This window comes from Semicossyphus pulcher, unplaced genomic scaffold (genome assembly GCF_022749685.1).
Source record: "Semicossyphus pulcher isolate SPU_LCO1_2020_fin unplaced genomic scaffold, fSemPul1.0.p SCAF_14, whole genome shotgun sequence".
Lineage (NCBI taxonomy): Eukaryota > Metazoa > Chordata > Actinopteri > Labriformes > Labridae > Semicossyphus > Semicossyphus pulcher.
Genome location: NW_027211648.1, coordinates 30,101,593 through 30,121,866, shown reverse-complemented (window position 1 = coordinate 30,121,866; position 20,274 = coordinate 30,101,593). Strand labels below are relative to the sequence as shown.

The 20,274-nt window shown below is 45.5% G+C and overlaps 1 protein-coding gene across 1 annotated transcript in view; it reads right to left on the bottom strand.

The window, feature by feature from the left end:
* The window catches only part of rragd (ras-related GTP binding D), a 49,889-nt gene that overhangs the window by 13,935 nt on the left and 15,680 nt on the right, over positions 1 to 20,274 (bottom strand). Inside the window, exon 5 of the mRNA XM_069662265.1 lies at positions 19,872 to 20,014. Coding sequence (XP_069518366.1) covers positions 19,872 to 20,014 — 143 coding nt within the window. The remainder of the gene's footprint in view (positions 1 to 19,871; positions 20,015 to 20,274) is intronic.

Here is a 20,274-nt window from a genome sequence, read left to right as displayed (position 1 = left end):
ATACTTTATTAAGTTTTTAGTACGACTCTTTTATCACAGGTGTCCGGCCAAGTGATTGAAATAATGTGTGAACACCACATATCAGACACCACTGCTGGGCTGTACAAAAAGAGGACGACAAGAAAGCCAAACCCTCTCTATCGCCCCCTGCTGACTGGCTGCAGTATAGGTCATAAAGCCCGCCTCCTCCATGTTAACAGATGGGTCAAGATGGGTTTCTGTCAAGTTTACTTTTAATAAGTTATTTGATGTTATAAAAAGGGGGTGTGGCTTCATGATTGACAGCTCTGTGGACAAATGGGGCTCCTGCAGCGTTCTGTTCCCGAGTAGCAGAGTAGAGGAGGAACGGCGAGAGGAGACGTAACGAACACTAACACTACAGTCATTGAACTTTCCATCAGCGTGAATATCTGCTTCAGACTGAGCCCACCTGAGGGCTCCAACACGCCAAGGACACCTGAGGGCTCCAACACGCCAAGGACACCTGAGGGCTCCAACACGCCAAGGACACCTGAGGGCTCCAACACGGCACAAGGTAAAGGTGTGTGTCGGGTAGAGGAAGGGGCGGGACGTCAATACTGCAGCTCCACCGGCCGATCTCTACTGCACACACTCTGGATACAGATGAGCAACATGGCAGCGCCCGCTGTGTGGGGTTTAGGCTTCATTCTTGTACAATGAGAGGAGGAGGAGACGCGTCGGCCATGTTTATATTCAGTCAATGTCAAGGACAGAGTCTTGACTGAGGTTATCCCCCACAGGGTTTGTCATAGCGAACAATCCTAATAATCTGAGACATAGATCTTGTAAAGCTGGTGTACAGACATTTTTATGTAAATTAAATGTTTCTTGTTTTTGAGGTCAAACCAATGTTTTAACTGCACTACACCAGGGTCCTTCGGAACAGGTTCATTCAGTGGCAACCTCTGAAAATGAAAACTGAAGTCTCCACCGAGACGTGTGTGAGAAAGCGGTTCATGACTTTCCATAATCCCTCTAAGCTTTTTTAATTGAAACAACTCAAGCCAGCCACCACCACAGATGAGACTCGTCCTGTACAATAACACTTCCACACCATCTAATTAGCCCGCTAATGAATTAGCCTCCGACATGAACTGTATACATTTGATAACCCCCTCACTGCTCTCAGATTCTACCCTCTTGTCCACTCCCTTCTGGCTTTAAAACAACACCCATACATTATAAGGTCCATCCATCAATGGTCATAATGTTCCTCCAAGAAGACCGTGTTTACTTTCAATCCTCCCCATCACATTGGGCTGGTGTCTGTATCCGCAGAGGATCAGCCCTTCGTCTGTGTTTCTGTTCTTCTTATTACTCTGCTGTTTGGGAAGTTTCTGGACTTCCCTGCTGGGCGGTGGTCCGGAGCTCAGCTAACCGTCCGCAGGTCGGGTCTACATGAAAACATGGCTGTCTCTCTGCTTCACAAAACGTCTTCATGTGTCGTTCTGTGAATGAGGACAGTTCGCTGTGTCGCTGCTGTATCAGAGCTCCAGGTGTGACGGAGGGCGGAGCCGACAGACACACAGTCGACTTCGGCCTATAAAAACTAAACCCTGAACCCTCCTGCGCGGTTGTACGGCGGTGTAGGCGTGTTAGTTTGTTGTTTAACCGCCGTTATTTCTCTGTCTCACTACTTCATTTACATTAACGGCGCTCGCTCTCTTCACTTCCTGTCTATGTCGCTCGACCACAGCTGCTCTCTCTCTTTTGCACGTGGCAGCTTTGGGTTGAAAACGTGACTGTAGGTCTGTTGTTTGTTCAAAGCTTCTGTACCTTTTGCTACAATCAAATGTAAGAATAACAGAGATTGTGTCGTTTTAAAACGTGAAATATTCTGACAACTCTAATTTAAGGAACAAACCTGAAAGGATACAAACGACCTGGATGTCAACACGACTACATTTATAGCATTCCCATGAAAAGCTTCCGTATGAACCTGACTGCAGCATCAGTGGAGGTTAAACATGGTTTAATGAAGGCGATGAAAGTTTTTAGTAGGGGAGAGAACCACGTTAGCATTCTGCTAGCTCATGCTAACCCAGCTAGTTCTTGAAGACATTTCAACTTCAATCAAGTCCATTTTAGAGTCACCAATGACGCTAACGAGCATGTCTTTGGACTGTGGGAGGAAGCTGGAGAACCTGGAGGGAACCCACGCATACACGGGGAGAACATGCAGACTCCTCACAGACAGGCCCACTACGTCTGAATCGGGATTCAAACCAGGAACCTTCTGGCTGTGAGGCGACAGCGCTAACCACTGCACCTCAGTGCAGCCTTAACCCAGCTACCTTTATAGTCTAAATCAGCACAGAGTACTTAAAGCCCTGCACACAGGAAGGCAGCTTCTGCTTTTGTCTGTCCGCCTTGTGCATGATGGGAAATATCGAGTCGTAGTCTTGTAGATAGTGACCTTGCAAGACAACCAGTCTTGTAAGAGGGGTGTGAGAGGGTGTCAGACTTTCTTCTTGTGTTCAGTAGCAGAGGAAGCTGTGAAGAAGTGCGACAGCTTCACAGGGACTTATTTTTAGACATCAGCATTAATCCATCTTCATGGGAACAAACAGAAAGCATCAAGCTGAGCGTCTGTTAATGTCAAATCTCTCTGAGCTGCACGAGCAACAAACATACAGTATCAATATGATGAGAAACATCGCTATACAACAGATGCTGGATTAAATGCAATTATAAAAATGCATTAAAGGCTTTCACACTTAATCCCATGTTTTCATGCCATCAGCCTTGACATGATGACACATGTGAGCTAAGAATAGCAGCAGCGCTCCGCAGATTGAGGAGAAATATGCACAGTTAATGCCAGTTTAGTAAAATGTGAATTCATTACTGCGGACAAAGAAATAATTGAATCTCCCGGACAAAAGACTTGGCTCAGGTTGTTTGCAGAGGAATATGTTAGTCACATTCGAGCCTTCCAAACGTGTAGCATGCCAGGTTTCTCACAAGAGAGGAGTTCATTAATTAAATGAGGTGAAAAGACTCCATTTACTAAAGCCTCTAATTAAGGATAATACGGCAGCTGTTTAGTGATGATAATGGTGGCAGCCGTCTGCACAACAATCTGCTGATTTGTGTGAACAGGTCCAACTGGTTGCTACATCGCTCCAACACTTGTTAATGATTCCAGGACACGGGTGAGAGCGCACATTATTTTGAGTTACTTGAGCGAAATGTTCTGATTAATTTCTCTGTGTTGGTTTACAAAGAGAAGAGACATCTGGCGTCCTCCCCGACCACGCTCTGAATGTGAAATTAGCAGAGTCCTGTTGGTGCCCTTGGTCACACATTCCCCATCGCAGCTCTGATGGGTTAAACATCCACTCACTTCAGGCGAAACGTGGCCTAGTTCTGTTCGAACCCCCAGCTGTGACGCCTCAGGTGGATCGCAAACACACATGCGCCGCTTCATTATCTCAAAAACACGAGTCAAATAAAGATAACCTGGCCCAGGGGAGGAGTCGTGACCGTACAGTAATTAAGAATTCAGTTTGCCTGGTTTTACTACATTTGCATGTTTGTTCCCAAACAACAAAACATACATTCTGTTGATTTTAAACCCGTTCCACTTTAGGCTTCTTTCTTAGATTCTGTCCAAACGTGTGCCGAGCCATGAGCTGTGTTTCCACTACAGGACATTTTTTACTTTGACTGGACCTTCCTGAAATATTCAGTTCCTTTCCACCACAGGAAGAAGGGTCTAAATCAGTCTGGGGTAATATGTTTTACCCCCCAAAAGGTCCCTGCTTGGGGGGAAGTACATCTGGAAAATACAGGGATTTTGGGGATGGGACCTCCAGAGCTGAACATTCCTGATTGGTTGAATACATTCAGAAGACTCTTTCACAAATCAGCTCTCAATCACTAATTTGGCTTATTTTCACAGGCCTTTACAGCGTATCTCCTGAGAGTAAAAGTCAAAGTACTTGGATGGAAATGCGGCTACTGTCATCTACTGTGTCTGAAGAGCTCAACGTAATCATCTGCAAAAAAGAGAGATCCAGTACTGAGGCAAACAAAACACGAAAACTGGAATATGAAGACAGATATAATGACAGAGTAACTGTGGCCGGTGTGGGAGATGTACACCAGTCAGCCATAACATTATGACCACCTGCCTAATATTGTGTAGGTCCCCTTTTGCTGCCTAAACAGCCCTGACCCGTCGAGGCATGGACTCCACCAGACCTGTGAAGGTGTGCTGAGGTATCTGGAACCAAGACGTGAGCAGCAGATCCTTTAAGTCCTGTACGCTGGGAGGTGGGGCCTCCATGGATCGGACTTGTTTGTGCAGCACATCCCACAGACGCTCCATGCTCTGCAGTGTGGCAGGGCGCATCATCCTGCTGAGAGAGGCCACTGCCATTAGGGAATACTGTTTCCATGAAGGGGTATGCTTGGTCTGCAGCAATGTTCAGGTAGGTGGTACGTGTCAAAGTAACATCCACATGAACGTCAGGACCCAAGGTTTCCCAGCAGAACATTGCCCAAAGCATCACACTGCCTCCCCCGGCTCGCCTTCTTCCCATAATGCATCCTGGTGCCATGTCTTCCCCAGGTAAGAGATGCACACGCACCCGGCCATACACATGATGTAAAAGAAAACGTGACTCATCAGACCAGGCCGCCTTCTTCCATCGCTCCGTGGTCCAGTTCTGATGCTCACGTGCCCATTGTAGGAGCTTTCAGCAGTGGACAGGGGTCAGCATGGGCACCCTGACCGGTCTGCAGCTACACAGCATCATACACAACAAACTGTGATGCTCTGTGTGTTCTGACACCTTTCTATCAGAACCAGCATCAACTCTTTCAGCGGTTTGAGCTACAATAGCTCTTTTGGATCGGACCACACGGACCAGCCTTCACTGCCTTCAATGCCCACGTGCTCCTTCGGTCCTCCATCAGTGAGCCTCGGCCGCCCATGACCCTGTCGCTGGTTCATCGGTTTTCCTTCCTTAGAACTCTTTGGTCGGTACTGACCACTGCAGACAGGAACACCCCACAAGAGCTGCAGGTTTGGAGATGCTCTGACCCAGTCGTCTTTGGTCGCTCACATCCTTACGCTTACGCCCATTTTTCCTGCTTCCAACACGTCAACTTTGAGGACTAAATTGTCACGTGCTGTCTAACATGTAACAAGATAATCGATATTATTCACTTCACCTGTAATGGTCATGATGTTATGGCTGATCGGTGTGTTTGTTCAGTGACAGAATACATTACCCTAAAAAAAAAACACCTGCATAAGTAGGTCTACCAAACAGGAAAGGCTGCAGCTCAATCACTTACAGGAGGGATTTTACACCAGAGAACATTTCTCTCTGTTTCTGTGTTTCCCAGCAGAGCACTTGACTGTCAGTAGATCCTTCAGGCTACAGCAAACAGGTACATGATGTTTGTCCACTAGTCGATTGCAGATGGATTCATTCTATCAGAAAAGTCAAACAATAATAGCAAAGCAGAAGTAATAAAATTCCCTCCAGGAATTACAGTGCAATAGTGCCTTCATGAGAAAAGCATGCTGGTGAGTCACAGTGACTTTGACCTTTGACCAGAGACAATGGGGCTACAGCGGGGTCAGCTCTGGGCGGCCATGAGCCAAACCTGGCTAGAATTCCACCTCTGTAACTTATATGTTAAAATAATATAAGCAAAAAACATCAGACACTCAGGCTGCAGCGGGACCCATATAACCATTCAGACGTCATGCACCTACAAATGTGTGAGCACGACCATGTAGTTAACATTGATAGATGAATAAATTCTGTATTTGCAGCAGGTTTTTGTAAATTCCACTCGTGGGTTGTCTAGAACCTTTCATTAAGATTCTACATAAAATATAAATTCTGTAGGCAGGAGATCATTGTTCTGATTTCTCTTTTTATTTCTCTCGAGTCCCTTGATGACGTGTGAAATGATCGATCTGACCGTTCAACAAACATTTTAAAGTAGTTTTCTTCTCCTCTTGAGGACAGACCGGACAAAGCTTCATGTTGACTTGATGATGATGTTATTTCAGCAAACTTAAGAGCCGTTAATTACAAGTAAGATACTAATACGGTGCAAAAACATAAAGACATGTCTTTATTAGGGTGTCTGATAATGTGCCCTTGGAAGGGAGGGAGGTTGTAACTGGGGTTAAGGGCTGTGGTCCTCTCCCTACAGTAACAGTTAACATTAACAGTAAATAATGTAATAACAGTAACAATCATAAGCAATACAAACATAGTTATCTGGCTGTCATGGCGACTCAAAATTCACACTTAAGCGAGCTATCAGCTGTCGGTTACGAGCGTACCGAACTCCACAGTTTTTTCACACTGCTATCTGTCACTAAGCGCAAAGCTCACACACATAACAAACACCACTGCCAAGATAATCGGCCTCCCCACACCCAGTCTCACACAACTCAACAGCAGGTACATTGCACGCAACACAACCTCAACAGAACAGGACATCACACACCAACTCAATCACCACCTCACTCCATTACCCTCATGGCACAGGTACAGGACTGTGAGATGGAAAAGAGCCCGCTTTGGGAAAAGCTGGAGACCTGCAGCTAGCTGCCCTAGATAATAGATGTAAATAATGTTGTAGGCTGTATGTGCTACTTCTGATGTTGCTGTTTGATGCCGTTGATGTTACATGTGGTGTTGGTCAAAGAGTTCTGTAATGCTACTAACAGCGTTAGCATCAACCGCTTTGATAAAGCAGTCAAACACGCTGCACTGCTTCAGATTTATAGACTGTGTATTGACTGTTTCGTGGGGTTGCTGGTGGTACCTCCTTCGATGCAGCAACCTTTTAACGTAAATTGCATGAAGATGCACCAAAGTTAAATTTGGTAAAGTGAGCCCAAACGTTCAAACACTCTGTCTGCCATACAGACTGTCTCCAGCAGGAGACCACAACAATGAAACAAATGAAGACACTAAATAAGACTGAATGTTAACATTAATACCAATAGGAGCATCGTTTGTTACTTACTTTTGGTACTGACCAATCACATACCGGAACCAAAAAATACCACTTCTTCATACCCATCTCTGCTGACAAGTAAATCTTTATTTCGGCTTCATCCCGCTGAAGTAAGCCAGAGTGCAGCCTCTGTGTAACTTACTGTTTACAGTGAGACTGAGACTCAGCACCAACAGATGAACGGACCAAGAGATGACATCGTTTATTTAGCAGACATTTCTGGAGGGGAGAATTTACCTTTACTTTGATCTGAACACACGGTTGCTTCTCGAGCTGCTAACTGGACTGTAAACAATGCAGCGCACGAAGAAGGACGTCTGGGCTGGAAGTCGCTTTACGCTGGTGTCTCTCCTAGAGGATATATCGTCCAGACATTGGATTGCTGTTTTCAGTTGAATTTTTTAGTGCTTTTTTTCCTAAATATATGTTGTCAAACTGATAAAAATATTGTCTTTTTTACTTGCCTTTAATATGATGATGTGTGACTCTAAAACTCTAAAAGTCAGGAGTGTAAAAACTGAAACTTCAACAGACATTATGTTTTAATTCATTTGATCAAACTGGAGACGGATTCTCTTTCAGATAACGTCAGTGATGTCAGCCGATGGGAGGAGCGTGCGCTCTACATTGTTCCCTCTCTGCTCCTTTGATGTGGGGAACAAGTGAAATAATGACAGGTGAGAGTGAGAGTGTGATTTTCTGTGGCTTAATCAAGGCTAATCATGGCGTGCTGCTTTCAGCTGCAGAGGGGACTCGTTCAGAGGGATAACTCAGGCTAGCTGTCAGGCTGGGTATGAGCCGGGAAGGAGGGAGGAGGAGGCGAGACAGAGGGATTTTCTGAAGGTCTGTAATTGTCAAGAGAGCAAATTACGACTCTTGAGTAACAAGATGAAGTCTAAACAGGTGGATGTGATATAAATCTGTCTTTAAAATACAATCTTAAACATTTTATAGAGAAATATAAATGTTGCTTCTCTTACGGATCGTTGGAACTGACGAGTCTCAAAACATATGACTGTCGGGCATCTGAGTGATTTGTTGTTGAATATTTTGAGATGTTTATAACAAACGTTGGATAAATTACTTTCTTTGAAACCCCACTGCTCCATTTTTCACCGTCCAACACCTCTCGCACCACTGCACTGTCTCTCACTCATCTCATGATGGAACATCTCCGTCTGCGGTCCGTCTCAATGGACAAAGAGAATCATATTATGGAGGCATAAAAACATCCAGGCTTCTATGACACACTGTCCTGGCTTTAAATAGGTTTATTAATAAGACATCTCTTCATGTAAGATTACATACAAAAGCCTCCAGAATCTAAGGCCAACCTCTGAATTCACTCTATTTGCTTCCTATTGTGCTTCGCATGTCGTGTAATTCTGTCTTTTTGCTGCACTACAACACGTCTGATGTGTGCTGGGAATCTTATATGACCCTCATCATAAAAAGGGCTGAAAAATTAATTGAAATATTCTAGAAATTTCAATATGTTCCGGTGCAATATAAAAATAGTCAAAGGTGACATGTGGACAAAGGTGAAATACGTGACAAACAGCATCGTAATGAAATACTGTAGAGCTGCAGAGACGCCCGATGCAGATACAGATACATCCACACTTCCCCCATAGATTCAGTTCTAAAGCCTTTATCCACCAATACTGATGACATGCAGATATTCGTGTTTCATCCCTGTTTAGTTTTGTATTGAATACATTTTAGTCAGTGACTGTATATAAAGATGGACGATGCATCTCCACCTCCACTCGTACAAAAATGAAGCCTAAACCCCACCCGGAGCGGGCGCTGCCATCTTGCTCATTTGGAGCCAGAGACTGTGCAGAAGAGATTGGCTGGGGGAGCCACGGTAACGATGTCCCGCCCCTTCCTCTACCCAAACCACACATTTACCTTATGGCCTTGGCGTGTTGGAGCCCTCAGGTGGGTCATAATCATGTCGTTATGTACTGCATGTTTTCTCTGAACTTGAAAAATATGTTGAATTTCTGTGAACCAAACTGTTACATTTTGGACAAATATTTCCTCTGGACAATTCAAGAGGATGATCTCAAAACATTTCTCCTCAGTGTGAAGTTAGAGGGCCTCTCTCAAACCACTCCCTACACCCTTCCACTACATTTGCGCGCTCACCTGGAGGGTCCCCCACATTAAGTGCAGTCCCAAATCTGACTTGGTTGTTAGACTTAGACTTAGACTCAACTTTATTGATCCCTTTGGGATGACTCCCTCTGGGAAATTCAGTCTCCAGCAACATATACAGTACAATACAATAGGAAAGAATCAGCACACAGAGGGTAAAAAATAAAGATGAAGAAGAAGCATGAGGGACAAAGGAGTTCTTCAGTCGGTTAGTCCTGCACTTTGGAAGGAGCAGTCTCTCACTGAACAGGCTCCTCTGGTTGCTGATGACGGTGTGCAGAGGGTGGCTGGCATTGTCCATAATGTCCAACAGTTTGTTTAGTGTCCTTGTCTCTGCCACCGTCACCAGAGGGTCCAGCTTCATGCCGATCACAGAGCCGGCTCGCCTGATCAGTTTATCCAGTCTGGATGTGTCCTTCTTGGATGTGCTGCCTCCCCAGCACACTACAGTGTAAAAGAGGACACTGGCAACCACAGACTGGTAAAACATCCGCAGCAGTTTGCTGCAGATGTTAAAAGACCGCAGTCTCCTTAGGAAGTACATCCTGCCTTGTGTCTTCCCGTACAGGTGGCTGGTGTGTGTTGACCAGTCCAGTTTGTTGTCCAGACACAGCCCGAGGTATTTGTAGGAGTCCACACTCTCCACCTCAGCTCCCTCTAGTAGGACTGGTCTCGGCTTCGGTCTGGACCTCCCAAAGTCTATGACCAGCTCCTTTGTCTTAGAGGTGTTGAGCTCTAGGTGGTTTGTGCGGCACCAAGCAGCAAAGTCCCCCACCAGACTCCGATACTCCTCCTCTCTGTCGTCCCTGATGCATCCAACGATGGCTGTGTCATCGGCGTACTTCTGTATGTGACACAGCTCTGAGTTGTGACAGAAGTCCGAGGTGTACAGGGTGAAGAGAAGAGGGGCCAGCACTGTGCCCTGGGGGGCTCCAGTGCTGCTGACCACAGTGTCAGACGTGGTGTCCTTCAGCCTGACGTACTGTGGCCTGTCGGTGAGGTAGTTGGATATCCAGGCCACCAGGTGGGGGTCCACTCCCATCCGGTTCAATTAAACCCTCCAACAGCGAGTCTGCACCGATGCTGATGTATGCCGGGTACACACTACAAGATAATAAAGCTGATTTTGGGCCTGACTCCCCCCTCCTGACTAAACTAACAAAGTCCTGATGTTCTGATGGATCTGAAGATGATCTCTCCCGATGTTCCTGTGATGTGAAGGATGTTAGGAGTGATTTTACTTCCCCCTGAGCTTCTCGGAAGAACGTCGTGGCCGCACCGATTTCGAATCGCGATTATATTGCATGTTCAGTATTTATGCTGTGATATCCTGTTGTGTGGGGGGAACCCCGAGGACAGCTGAGCACGCACACTGTCGATTGTCACGTGGAACCAAACGATAGCCAATCAGGAAGCAAGCTGACTGAAAGGAGCAGCTCACATCTTATAAGCCTTTTCAAACAAAGGGGTAAAGCCTGGGCCAAATATCGCCTGTCTAAAGATTCCACTGATTGGGAAAATTACAGAATCTTGAAAAGGGTGTTCCACAAGGTTCCACCCAGGGACCACTTTTTTTTATATATATAATTTTTCTGGCTTTTTGCCTATATTAGACAGGACAGCTGAAGAGAGACAGGAAGTGTGGGGAGTAGAGAGTGGGGGGTGACATGACCCAAATGATCGGCAGACCAGGAGTCAAACCCGCGATCAGTTCGCCGAGGACTGCAGTCTCCGCACATGGGGTGCTCACTCCACCGACCGAGCCAAACCAGCGCCCCTGGGACCGCCTCTTTTTTCTATCTTTAATTATGATTTACCGCTAATACGTTCAAACTGTCTTGCTCATCTTTATGCTGACGACACTGTTATCTACATTTCCAACTCACACAATAAAATGATGGGTCACCCCTTGAGAAAGTTGATACTTTCAAATATCTAAGACTTTGGGTTGACCCTGAACGCTCCTTTAAACCCCACATTGATTTTATTGCTTTACATTCCAAGTCAGAAAAATAATAATTTCTCAATTGATTTTACCAGTTATTGATTATGTTAATATTGTTTATCAGAACACCTCTGACACTAATCTTAAGGTGGTGATACACGCATCAACTTTTACATCAAAGACAATGTCAATGTTTACACTGAAAAAGGTCAACCTCCTCTGATCTGGAAATGTCAGATCAGCAGCGACCTCTTGTGATCAACATACAGAACAACTTTGCAAATGCTCCAATCACAGCCCATATCTGGGGTCATGTGATCTCTCTGGCTTGAAAACTTTTCTGAACAATGGCAGCCATCCAAGCGCAGTGGACCGAGGAGAAGGAACTTATACTGATGAAGCATGACTCTGGTCAGTGAGCGTGTGGAGAACACCTGTCAGGTAAAAACAAATGATTACCAGCTAAAAGCACTTTTGCGATGGTTTATTGCTGTGAAGTTTGTCAGTGAGCAGATTTGTATTAGATCGTTTGGGGGTGCTTAAATTGCGGTCGTTCTTGGAGTTGCTATGGTAACGCCTTAGTTGTGACTGGAACGGAGGAGCACAGAGAGCCTCGTTGCCCACAGACCTGTTGCCCTGTGTCTCATCATGTTGATGTAAAAGTTGATACGTGTACCACCACCTTTAAGCCCCTTAATGTTGTTTATAATTCCCTGTGTAGATTTATCTCGAGGTTTCCGTACAGAACTTGTTTCATGTATGAATCACTTAATTGGCTAAATCTAGACGGCAGTATCACTGGGTTCAGTTTATTTTCAATCGGTTCATTTTAATTGCCCTTCCTTTAAAACAGTTTTTGGTTCCATATAGTTCTTAGCGTTCACTAATGTGCAAGATCCCTTTTTCTTTGTCCCAAGAATTTTCAAAGGAGTCGGTCGGCGCTCATTTCAATGCAAAGCTCCATTTGACAGGAATAATCTTCTGTTATCTCTGAGATCCATTACCGCTGCTTCAGAACATCCTTATTTTCTTACCTTTCAACAACCTGTTCATGCTTTTGATTTGTGTGTACTTCAGACTGCTTCAAGTACTCTGTTTATGTAACAATCCAGGTCACTGCTTGTCCAAAGCTGAGGGGTGGGCTGTGGGTGAGTGAGGGTGAGCGAAATGTCTGTACTGATGTTATGTTGTTGTGGTTTTTTGGTTTGTTAGTTTGCTTCTAAATATTTTATAATTATGTATTTTTGTTTATAGGACCCCTCAAAAATCAGATGCTGTACCTCAAGGAGCAATCCTGTGAATAAATTGAAATTGAAACTGAAGCAGGAAACACAACAACCGCAGCCATGGCGACAAAAGCAAACGTGCAGCATACAGTAACATGTCCAGCCCGTGTTCACGCCGTCTCCACCGCTTCATCCACAGTTTGTTCTTTTTTCTTCCTGAATTTTCAGTAAAACTATCATCACCAATTCTTCCTGCCTGTCCTCCGCCATTGTTTGTTTATTTCCAGCTGTGAGAGTCGGACTCTCTGGTTGTTGGTGAATGAATCTGTTCATCACTACAGGAACAAAACTGTTCAATCTATCAGTATCTGTCGTCACGTGTGGGCTCTCTCACATTTTACACATCTGTTCACATTTTTTAGTGTGGACCAGACTTAAAAGAGCATCTGCAACGCTGTGTTGTGTTCGCAACAGAAGAAGCTCCGTAAATTAAAGCTTCTTGTCATCACCCGTACAGAAACGTTTCATAGAATCATGCTGACGTTTACATCTGAAAGTCGACGTTATTTCAGGGTTGTAATAAATTCTAGAAAACTCTTCTTGTTTATTTGATTGTGAAGTGTTTTATTAACTCCGCAGCATTTTAACATGAGTGTGAAAACAAAACTTTGTGTGCAGGAAAAGAAATGCCATCTTAAGCTTACGAGAAAGTCTCATGGTTATCATGTTGCCCATTATTATTTTTGTGGCATGAAACCGTGGTTACATAAAGTCCCTGTTTCTGCGGGAGTGGGGGGAGTTCGTCCCAAAGCTTGCCGCTGTATCTGATCCCTCCACCTTAACGAAGGAGCTTCAATCAGCCGTGAGTGTGACTTCAAACGGAGTCCCTCTGAGACGGAGACGGAGAGGGGAGGGTCCGGTGTGGGAGAGGCCGAGTTCAAACAAAGCATGACTCTGTATTTGGATATGATGACATATGAGTTTAAACCTGGATGATTTCCAGGCTTCAATGATAAATAAATGTTACACAAACACATTGAATCGCTGTTGGACTGAGCTGCAGTCACCTCTTTGATATCATTACGTGATCTTAAGACTGTGGCCCACAGAAAGACACCGGGTTAGATTAGGACCTCATTAAAGTCCCAGCTGGAGTGATAATTGCGGTGAGAATGTGGAGCAGATGAGAGGAGATCTGACGGGGGATCAGGAGCGCAGAGAGAGAGCTCGGGGCTTCACTTCACTCTCAGCTCTGTGCTATTAATACATCCAGGATTCACGTTCACTGAGCTGCTCGGCACACTTCTCCTCAGAAGGACAGAGACTGCAGCTCCTGAGAAAACAACCAGCGCTGCACCTCAAGGCTCTGCTGCTTTTATTAAGATCTTATTTAATACAATACTTGAAGAAGTCCAGATGTCAGAGCACAAACAGTCTGTCCAAGCTGAGATGTGATCTGGACTTTTATAAACTTTCACTGTGAGGAGAACAAGATGTGTGTTGATGTTCTAATGTTTTTAACATTCATGCCTGCAGGGTTATCGTTCGCCCACACACGTCGAACACGTGATGACGTGCTCCTCTTTGCCCTGAGAACATACTGTCACCTGGATTATAGAATTACATCCAAAATGTCTCCCTGACGGCGGCAGTCATTAGCACCGTCGCCTCACAGCTAGAAGGTTCCTGGTTTGAATCCCTGTTCAGACATAGTGGGCCTTTCTGTGTGGAGTCTGCATGTTCTCCTCCATGCGTGGGTTCCCTCCGGGTACTCCGGCTTCCTCACACAGTCCAAAGACATGCTCGTTAGCTTCATTGGTGACTCTAAATTACCCATAGGTGTGAATGTGAGCGTGAAAGGTTGTTTGTCTCTATAGCTGTGTCTCGATTCAGGGGCTGCATCCTTTAAAGGACGCGGTCTACGCAGAATGCGTCACTCGTAGCCTGTTTTAGACACTAACACCTATACGCCACAGGATCCGTGTGCGTCGGGACCTCCAGAGTTTAACATGCCCACTCTAGTCAATGCTCGGAGTCAGTCGGTCAGAGGCAACAAAGTAGGAAAGACAACAAAGTAGGACATAATTATAACATCAACACACTGAAATCTTGGAAAAAGAAAGCTTATGTAGTGTCCTCAGCCATGGTAGAAGCACAAAAACCACAGAATAATACAATGAGCAGATAATCAACCTCGGAGGTGCAAGCTGAACGATTACAGAGCGATAATGTAGTTCTCCCGCGATCTTGAGATCTCGCGAATCCAGCTGCTTGGGCCAGCGCTCCGCTGCGCTGCGGACCAGACACGCTTCCTGTGGGCGAGGGCTCGCGCCGTCTGACGGACCAGAACCGCGGCTGCAGACGAAACGCAGCGGACACGGATCCTTTGGGGTCCAGGTGTAAGGCCGAACTGAAATGAGGCGGTCTGGTCTACAGAGGATTGCCTGTTTGCGTCACTAGCTGTTCCCCCCTTTAACCTTGCGTCACAAGGCTAACTAGCTAACATAACTAACGTCTCATAACCTATTATTTTAAAGATAATTTGAAGTTTCAAGGCCCTTTCGTGTTTTAACATTTGTGTCTTTAGTTATTCCACTGACCCGAAACCTAAAACTTTGACATTTAAAGTGTGTCCCTCGGTCGCTTAGAGGAGAAATTCACCCCTGTCAGTCAAAGCTGGTGTTCTCTGCTATCAATAGAAGCAATCATTTTTTTAATTGGCCTTAGCTGTGGAGAAAGTTGTACAAACAGCTCATGGTTTCAACCATTCTACATTCCTACAACACCCAGCATGCATTGCGCCCCTCCCTCTGAAAGGAACGGCCCAGCGAGGGCATGGTTACATAGGGAAGTAATAGGTCTGTGCGAGAAGTCTACCTGTTTGTTATGTTCGTACTTTTGACCGGAACAGTTGGGAAACATCGGGGGTAATTCATTGCCCTGATGATATTCAAGCGCAAACTCACCCATAAAATTTCGCAGCTCCGTGCAGTTTGCTCCTGTTTAGTCTCTGACTGTGGAGAGAAGCTGTCTGCAGCTCTACTCTCTGCTGCGCGGTGCTGCGCTCTGAGCTGCGCGCACACTGACGGACCTCAACAGCATGCACAGATCCATGAGGAGACGGGAGAGGAGGGGCAGATCTTTGAACAGCTTACTGTAAAGTCTAGACTCGACAGGTGTTTACTAGTATTATAATACTCTCTGTAATGCAGCTTTATGTCTTTTAAACGAGCAACAGCAGCTCGTACATAGAATAATCCGCAAACAGCTGCGGAGCACAGAGACGCTGCTTTAAGGTGCATTCAACCCTCTGCGTGTGCTTGGAGTGTGAGGCAGAGTCTTTTAATGTCATTTGCACAGGTTTAGCGGGCACAAGAGCTGCGCAATCCTTCAGTGAATTCCCCCCTTAGAATCCTACATAATATATCTACAAACAAAACAAAAGCAGAGCATGGATCCTTCATGACCTCGGAAAAGGAGGACGCATCTGAAGGAGGCTCCGAATGGAACAGCCTTCAACTCGCCAATGTGACGCACTCAGCCTTCAAACAGGTCCTCTGAAGGATGCGGCCGCTGAACTGAGACACAGCTTATGTGTCAGCCCTGTGTTTGACAGGCGACCCATCCAGGTGTAACCCGGCCTCTCTCAGATAATGGATGGACTGATGTCTTCCTAACGTTGGCCCTTTGAAGAGACAGGCCTATCATCTTTTATCTATGAATCGTTGTTATCGCAGGCTTTGGATCTTTACAATATACCTCCTTTATTCTTATTCTATTTGCAGATAAAATGATTACTTTGCTGCTGCGGTTTGTCTGCGGAGATTATTAAAGTTTTATCTTATCAGTCAGCCGGTGTTACGTCTGTGTGTCCTGTGATAACCGACACTGTGAAGCATCTCTCCTGCAGCTCTAAGCCAATCATATCCGGCCTCAGAAAGGTCCTCCAACAGTGTACATCCACTATTCCACCTTCACACATTCCTCTCACTAATGAATTCGGCAGTGACACTTAAAACTCAAAGCTTTTGTCAGGATTCCTGTTAAACTGCCTCTTCAAACAGCTCAAACACTTACGGCACGGCGGTGAATAAACAGTTCAGACTAAAGTGGCCGATAGCAGAGACAGGGAGATATCTGATTCAATGGTGTCTGTGCTCGAGCGCTCTCATGATGTGGTGCTTTAATGTGCTGGAGTGTCTTTTGTTTTAGAGTGAACTGGGATTTCAAATGGGTTTAAATTTATTAAAAGTGATAATCTGGAAGATTTACATGAAAATAAATGTCTGTTAAGTCACTATCTCTCTCTGAATGAGGTAACACAATGGTGACTGAGCCTATGGCCTGCTGATGAAAGCCTTTGCATTTGCAGTGTATAGTATTATTATGGACTGGGTGTCTGTGGCGGCGCCCAGTTAGTGACACGTTTTCCATCAGCCAGCAGTGGTTGGTCTGCCAGAGAGGGTAGGCGGAGCTAAGCGGCTGCTTCTCCGCTCTCTGCAAGTGTTGCGAGTAAACAGTAATCTACTATGGCTGAACAAACAAAGAAAAGATGGATGACTACAGATACAACTTCAACAAGAAGTGAAAATCCAAAGAAGAAGAAACAAACTCGACGCTCAGATGAAGCAAACAGTCTGAAAAGGAAAGCGACCGTCAGCCAGGAAGATCAGGAGTTACAACCGGAGCCGACCGTGGACGTCACACATGCAGCACTGTGTGGATATCTGGGAAGTGTGCTCCTGTAAATACCGTTTATCACCACAGGTGGCGCCAAAGAGAACGAAACTGAGATCTTCGAGATTATAACTTTAAAAGCAGGTCTACAAACTAAAGTTGCAGGCCTTTCAGTTTGTTGCCGCCTCCTTTGGGCCGAACGAAACTAAAGAAACAACGATCAAAAGATGATGCATTACATCCCGTGCCAAAGGTAAGACAGACTTCCTGTCTCCTGAGAGGGCGTGGCCTCTTGTCTCCCCCCACAAAAACCGTCATAATAATAATGATGCATGCATTTTGAGGCAGAGAAAGACTTAAAGTTAGAACTGATGATTTCAAACACAAGCCCTTATAAACTTGTGTTTATCTGATGTGGGGGATCTTACAGTGTGCTGCTGAGATGGAGACAGGTCTTAAACAAAGTTAATTTCCTTCTTGACAGTGAAAAATGACATTTCAGTTGACCTTTCCAAAGCTGAACAGACGGCCCTGTCTCACAAAGGTCATCCGTCTTTAATTAACACTCTCTGAGGTGTTACTCTGCGAAAGATCACAAAGGAAATAAACCATTAAGCTTTAGTTTTTAAAGGTTTTATAGTCCATGTTACTACCGGCCATTTTAACCATCCGCTCTGCTCGCTCCAGTTTTACCTCGTACGTCATGTTCAGGAGATATGTGGCTGGAGAAAAACGGTTACAATATTTACATTGGTGATTTTAAGAATCACATAATCTGCGCTTATGTTCACTTCTATCATTTGAGATGTATTATATTATAGTTATGAGGGTTCATTTTTGCACTGCACAAATTCTAGCTTGACGGGACATCGAGCTCTCCGTTTTCCTGACAGGAAGAGGAACGGAGCGAGCTTTCGTGCCTGGGTGTGTTTTGTGAAGGTGCAGAGACGAGACTTCGGGACGGGACACACAAGCACCTGTCAAACAAAGTATGAGGAAACTGTCACCGCTCTCTCCCGCTCCGTCTCTCTCTCTCTCACACCGCTGTGGCACCGTAAAACGTGCTACAGATTTACCGTTAGAGAAGGTAATATGTAAGTATTAATGCTCCTGCTTACCACTACTCATGATTAGTTATAGCCTTTGATATATGATAAACTTTACAGTGTCGTGATGTGAGCACAGCGTTAGCTATCGCCCGTCACTCGCACTACAGCTCACTGTCTCTCCTGTGGCCGTTATTCCTCCTGCTCTCGTTGATGCCTAACGCCGGGGACACACCGGATGCCGAAGCGACAAATATATAAAAGCACACAAATATAACATCGCATTTGTCAATCGCGGTGCTTTATTTTGAAAATTGTTTTAATTTTGAAAATTGACCAGATTCTCTCGTTGTTTCATGTGTGACTTCCTGCCAGGATCGCGCAAAAAATAGACCAGACGCGGAAACGATCGCTGCAGGGCGCGAGCCGGCAGCGGAGGTGCGCGCCGCAGCGTGTCTGGTGTGAACGACACAATCGGTTAACATTGGCGCCGAAAGGAAACGGGCTCTGCTTCGCGGCTATTCGCGGCGCTTCGGCGTCCGGTGTGTCCCCAGAGTAAGAGGCTCATCATTGTAAGGGTCTGTCGGATGCATATGAATGAACAATTTCTTCATCTTCAATAAAAAGACTGGCATTTAGATCCATATTTATTGAAGATAAACCCGTCATTAATCGGCAGGACTCCCTTATGTTACGCCACATGCGGTCGTTGGTTTTGATGAAATATAAAAAGTAGAAAAAATGTCTGCAGAAGCCGCTGTAGTGTATTAAAGGGCCAGTTCGCAGATCTTCAACCTCAGTCCCATCATGTTGTCATGGGGAGCTCTGTGCCTTTGGAGGACGCTATCTGCTTCTCCAACGGGCCCTGGAAAACCTCCGCCAGACAACGTGAAGCGCGTCATCTGCCGGAGGCCAGGGAGCTCGCTAAACTACACTTCCTCGATCCAGGACGCCCGCCTCCGAAAATTCAAAATCGTCAGGTTTGAAATGTCGACTGCAGATCCTTAGACGATCCACCGGTATATTCTTGTCGAGTTTCAGATTCTGAACCGCTCTGAGCCATTGCCTGCAGCGGTACTATTTCACTCTTGCTGAGCCGTTCCGTTCAGAGGGAGGAGCAGAATGCATGCTGGGTGTTGTAGGAATGTAGAACAGGCGAAACCACGAGCTGTTTGTGCAACTTTCTCCACAGCTATGGCGCCAATTTCAAACATTATTGCTTCTATCGATTACAGAGAACACCAGCTGTGACTGACGGTGACTTTTTCCAGGGGAGAACTGCTCCTTTAATTCATATATCTTGTTGAAAATATAATTTCTAAATCATTTTCCTACACATTGATTCACTGGAGTCTCCAACCTGCAAGTTGCTCTTTAAGTGGCAGGGCCTGTATCGGTGTCACACGGGAAGCGGCTTCTCTCTAAACTCCTCTATGAACCCTCACCTGTCAGGTTACTGAAGTTAAATAGCAACATTTTAAGTTACTGCAAAAAGTTCATCTTAAAAATCAGGTCAAGCAGGGTTCTGCTTTAAAAAGGAACTCCAGGGGTGCTGCTTTAACTCAGTGGGTAGAGCAGGCGCCCCGTGCTCAGAGGCTACAGCCCTATGCTGCACGTCACCCCCCACTCTCTTCTCCCCATACTTCCTGTCACTCTTAATTGTCCTATTAAATAAAGGCAAAATTAGGTTGATATGTCAGCTTTGTTGTGCATGTGTCCATCATCTGCTCCATGTTTTGCACCATTAAAGAAGTGTATAGCACCCCCTGGTTGTGGTGGTGTTTGTCAGCTCACCCGTAGATGCAGGAGATGTCGATGACCACGTCGATCATGTCACAGCACAGCTCGTACGTCTGCATGTCCACCGGACTGCTGTCTGTGGCGATGTAAATCTTACTGACCACGTCGAACAGGAAGGCCTTCTCGATGCCCGAGTTCTGAAAACACAGACGAAGAAGAGGATCAATATTCATCGTTTATATCAACGAACCGGAGCTCCGGTCGCCATCAGGAGATTTAAGGGATATGCAGCGAGTTCACCAACCCGCTGCTGCTCTGTGTGACCGCTGAGCCCTCTGCCATCACGACACGGGGATATAACAACATAATTAATTTAATCATTAATTGTGTTGTTTCTAATTACAGCGTGCTCTGAGTCATTAAGTCGGATAATTGTGGGATCACACAAGATTACCCC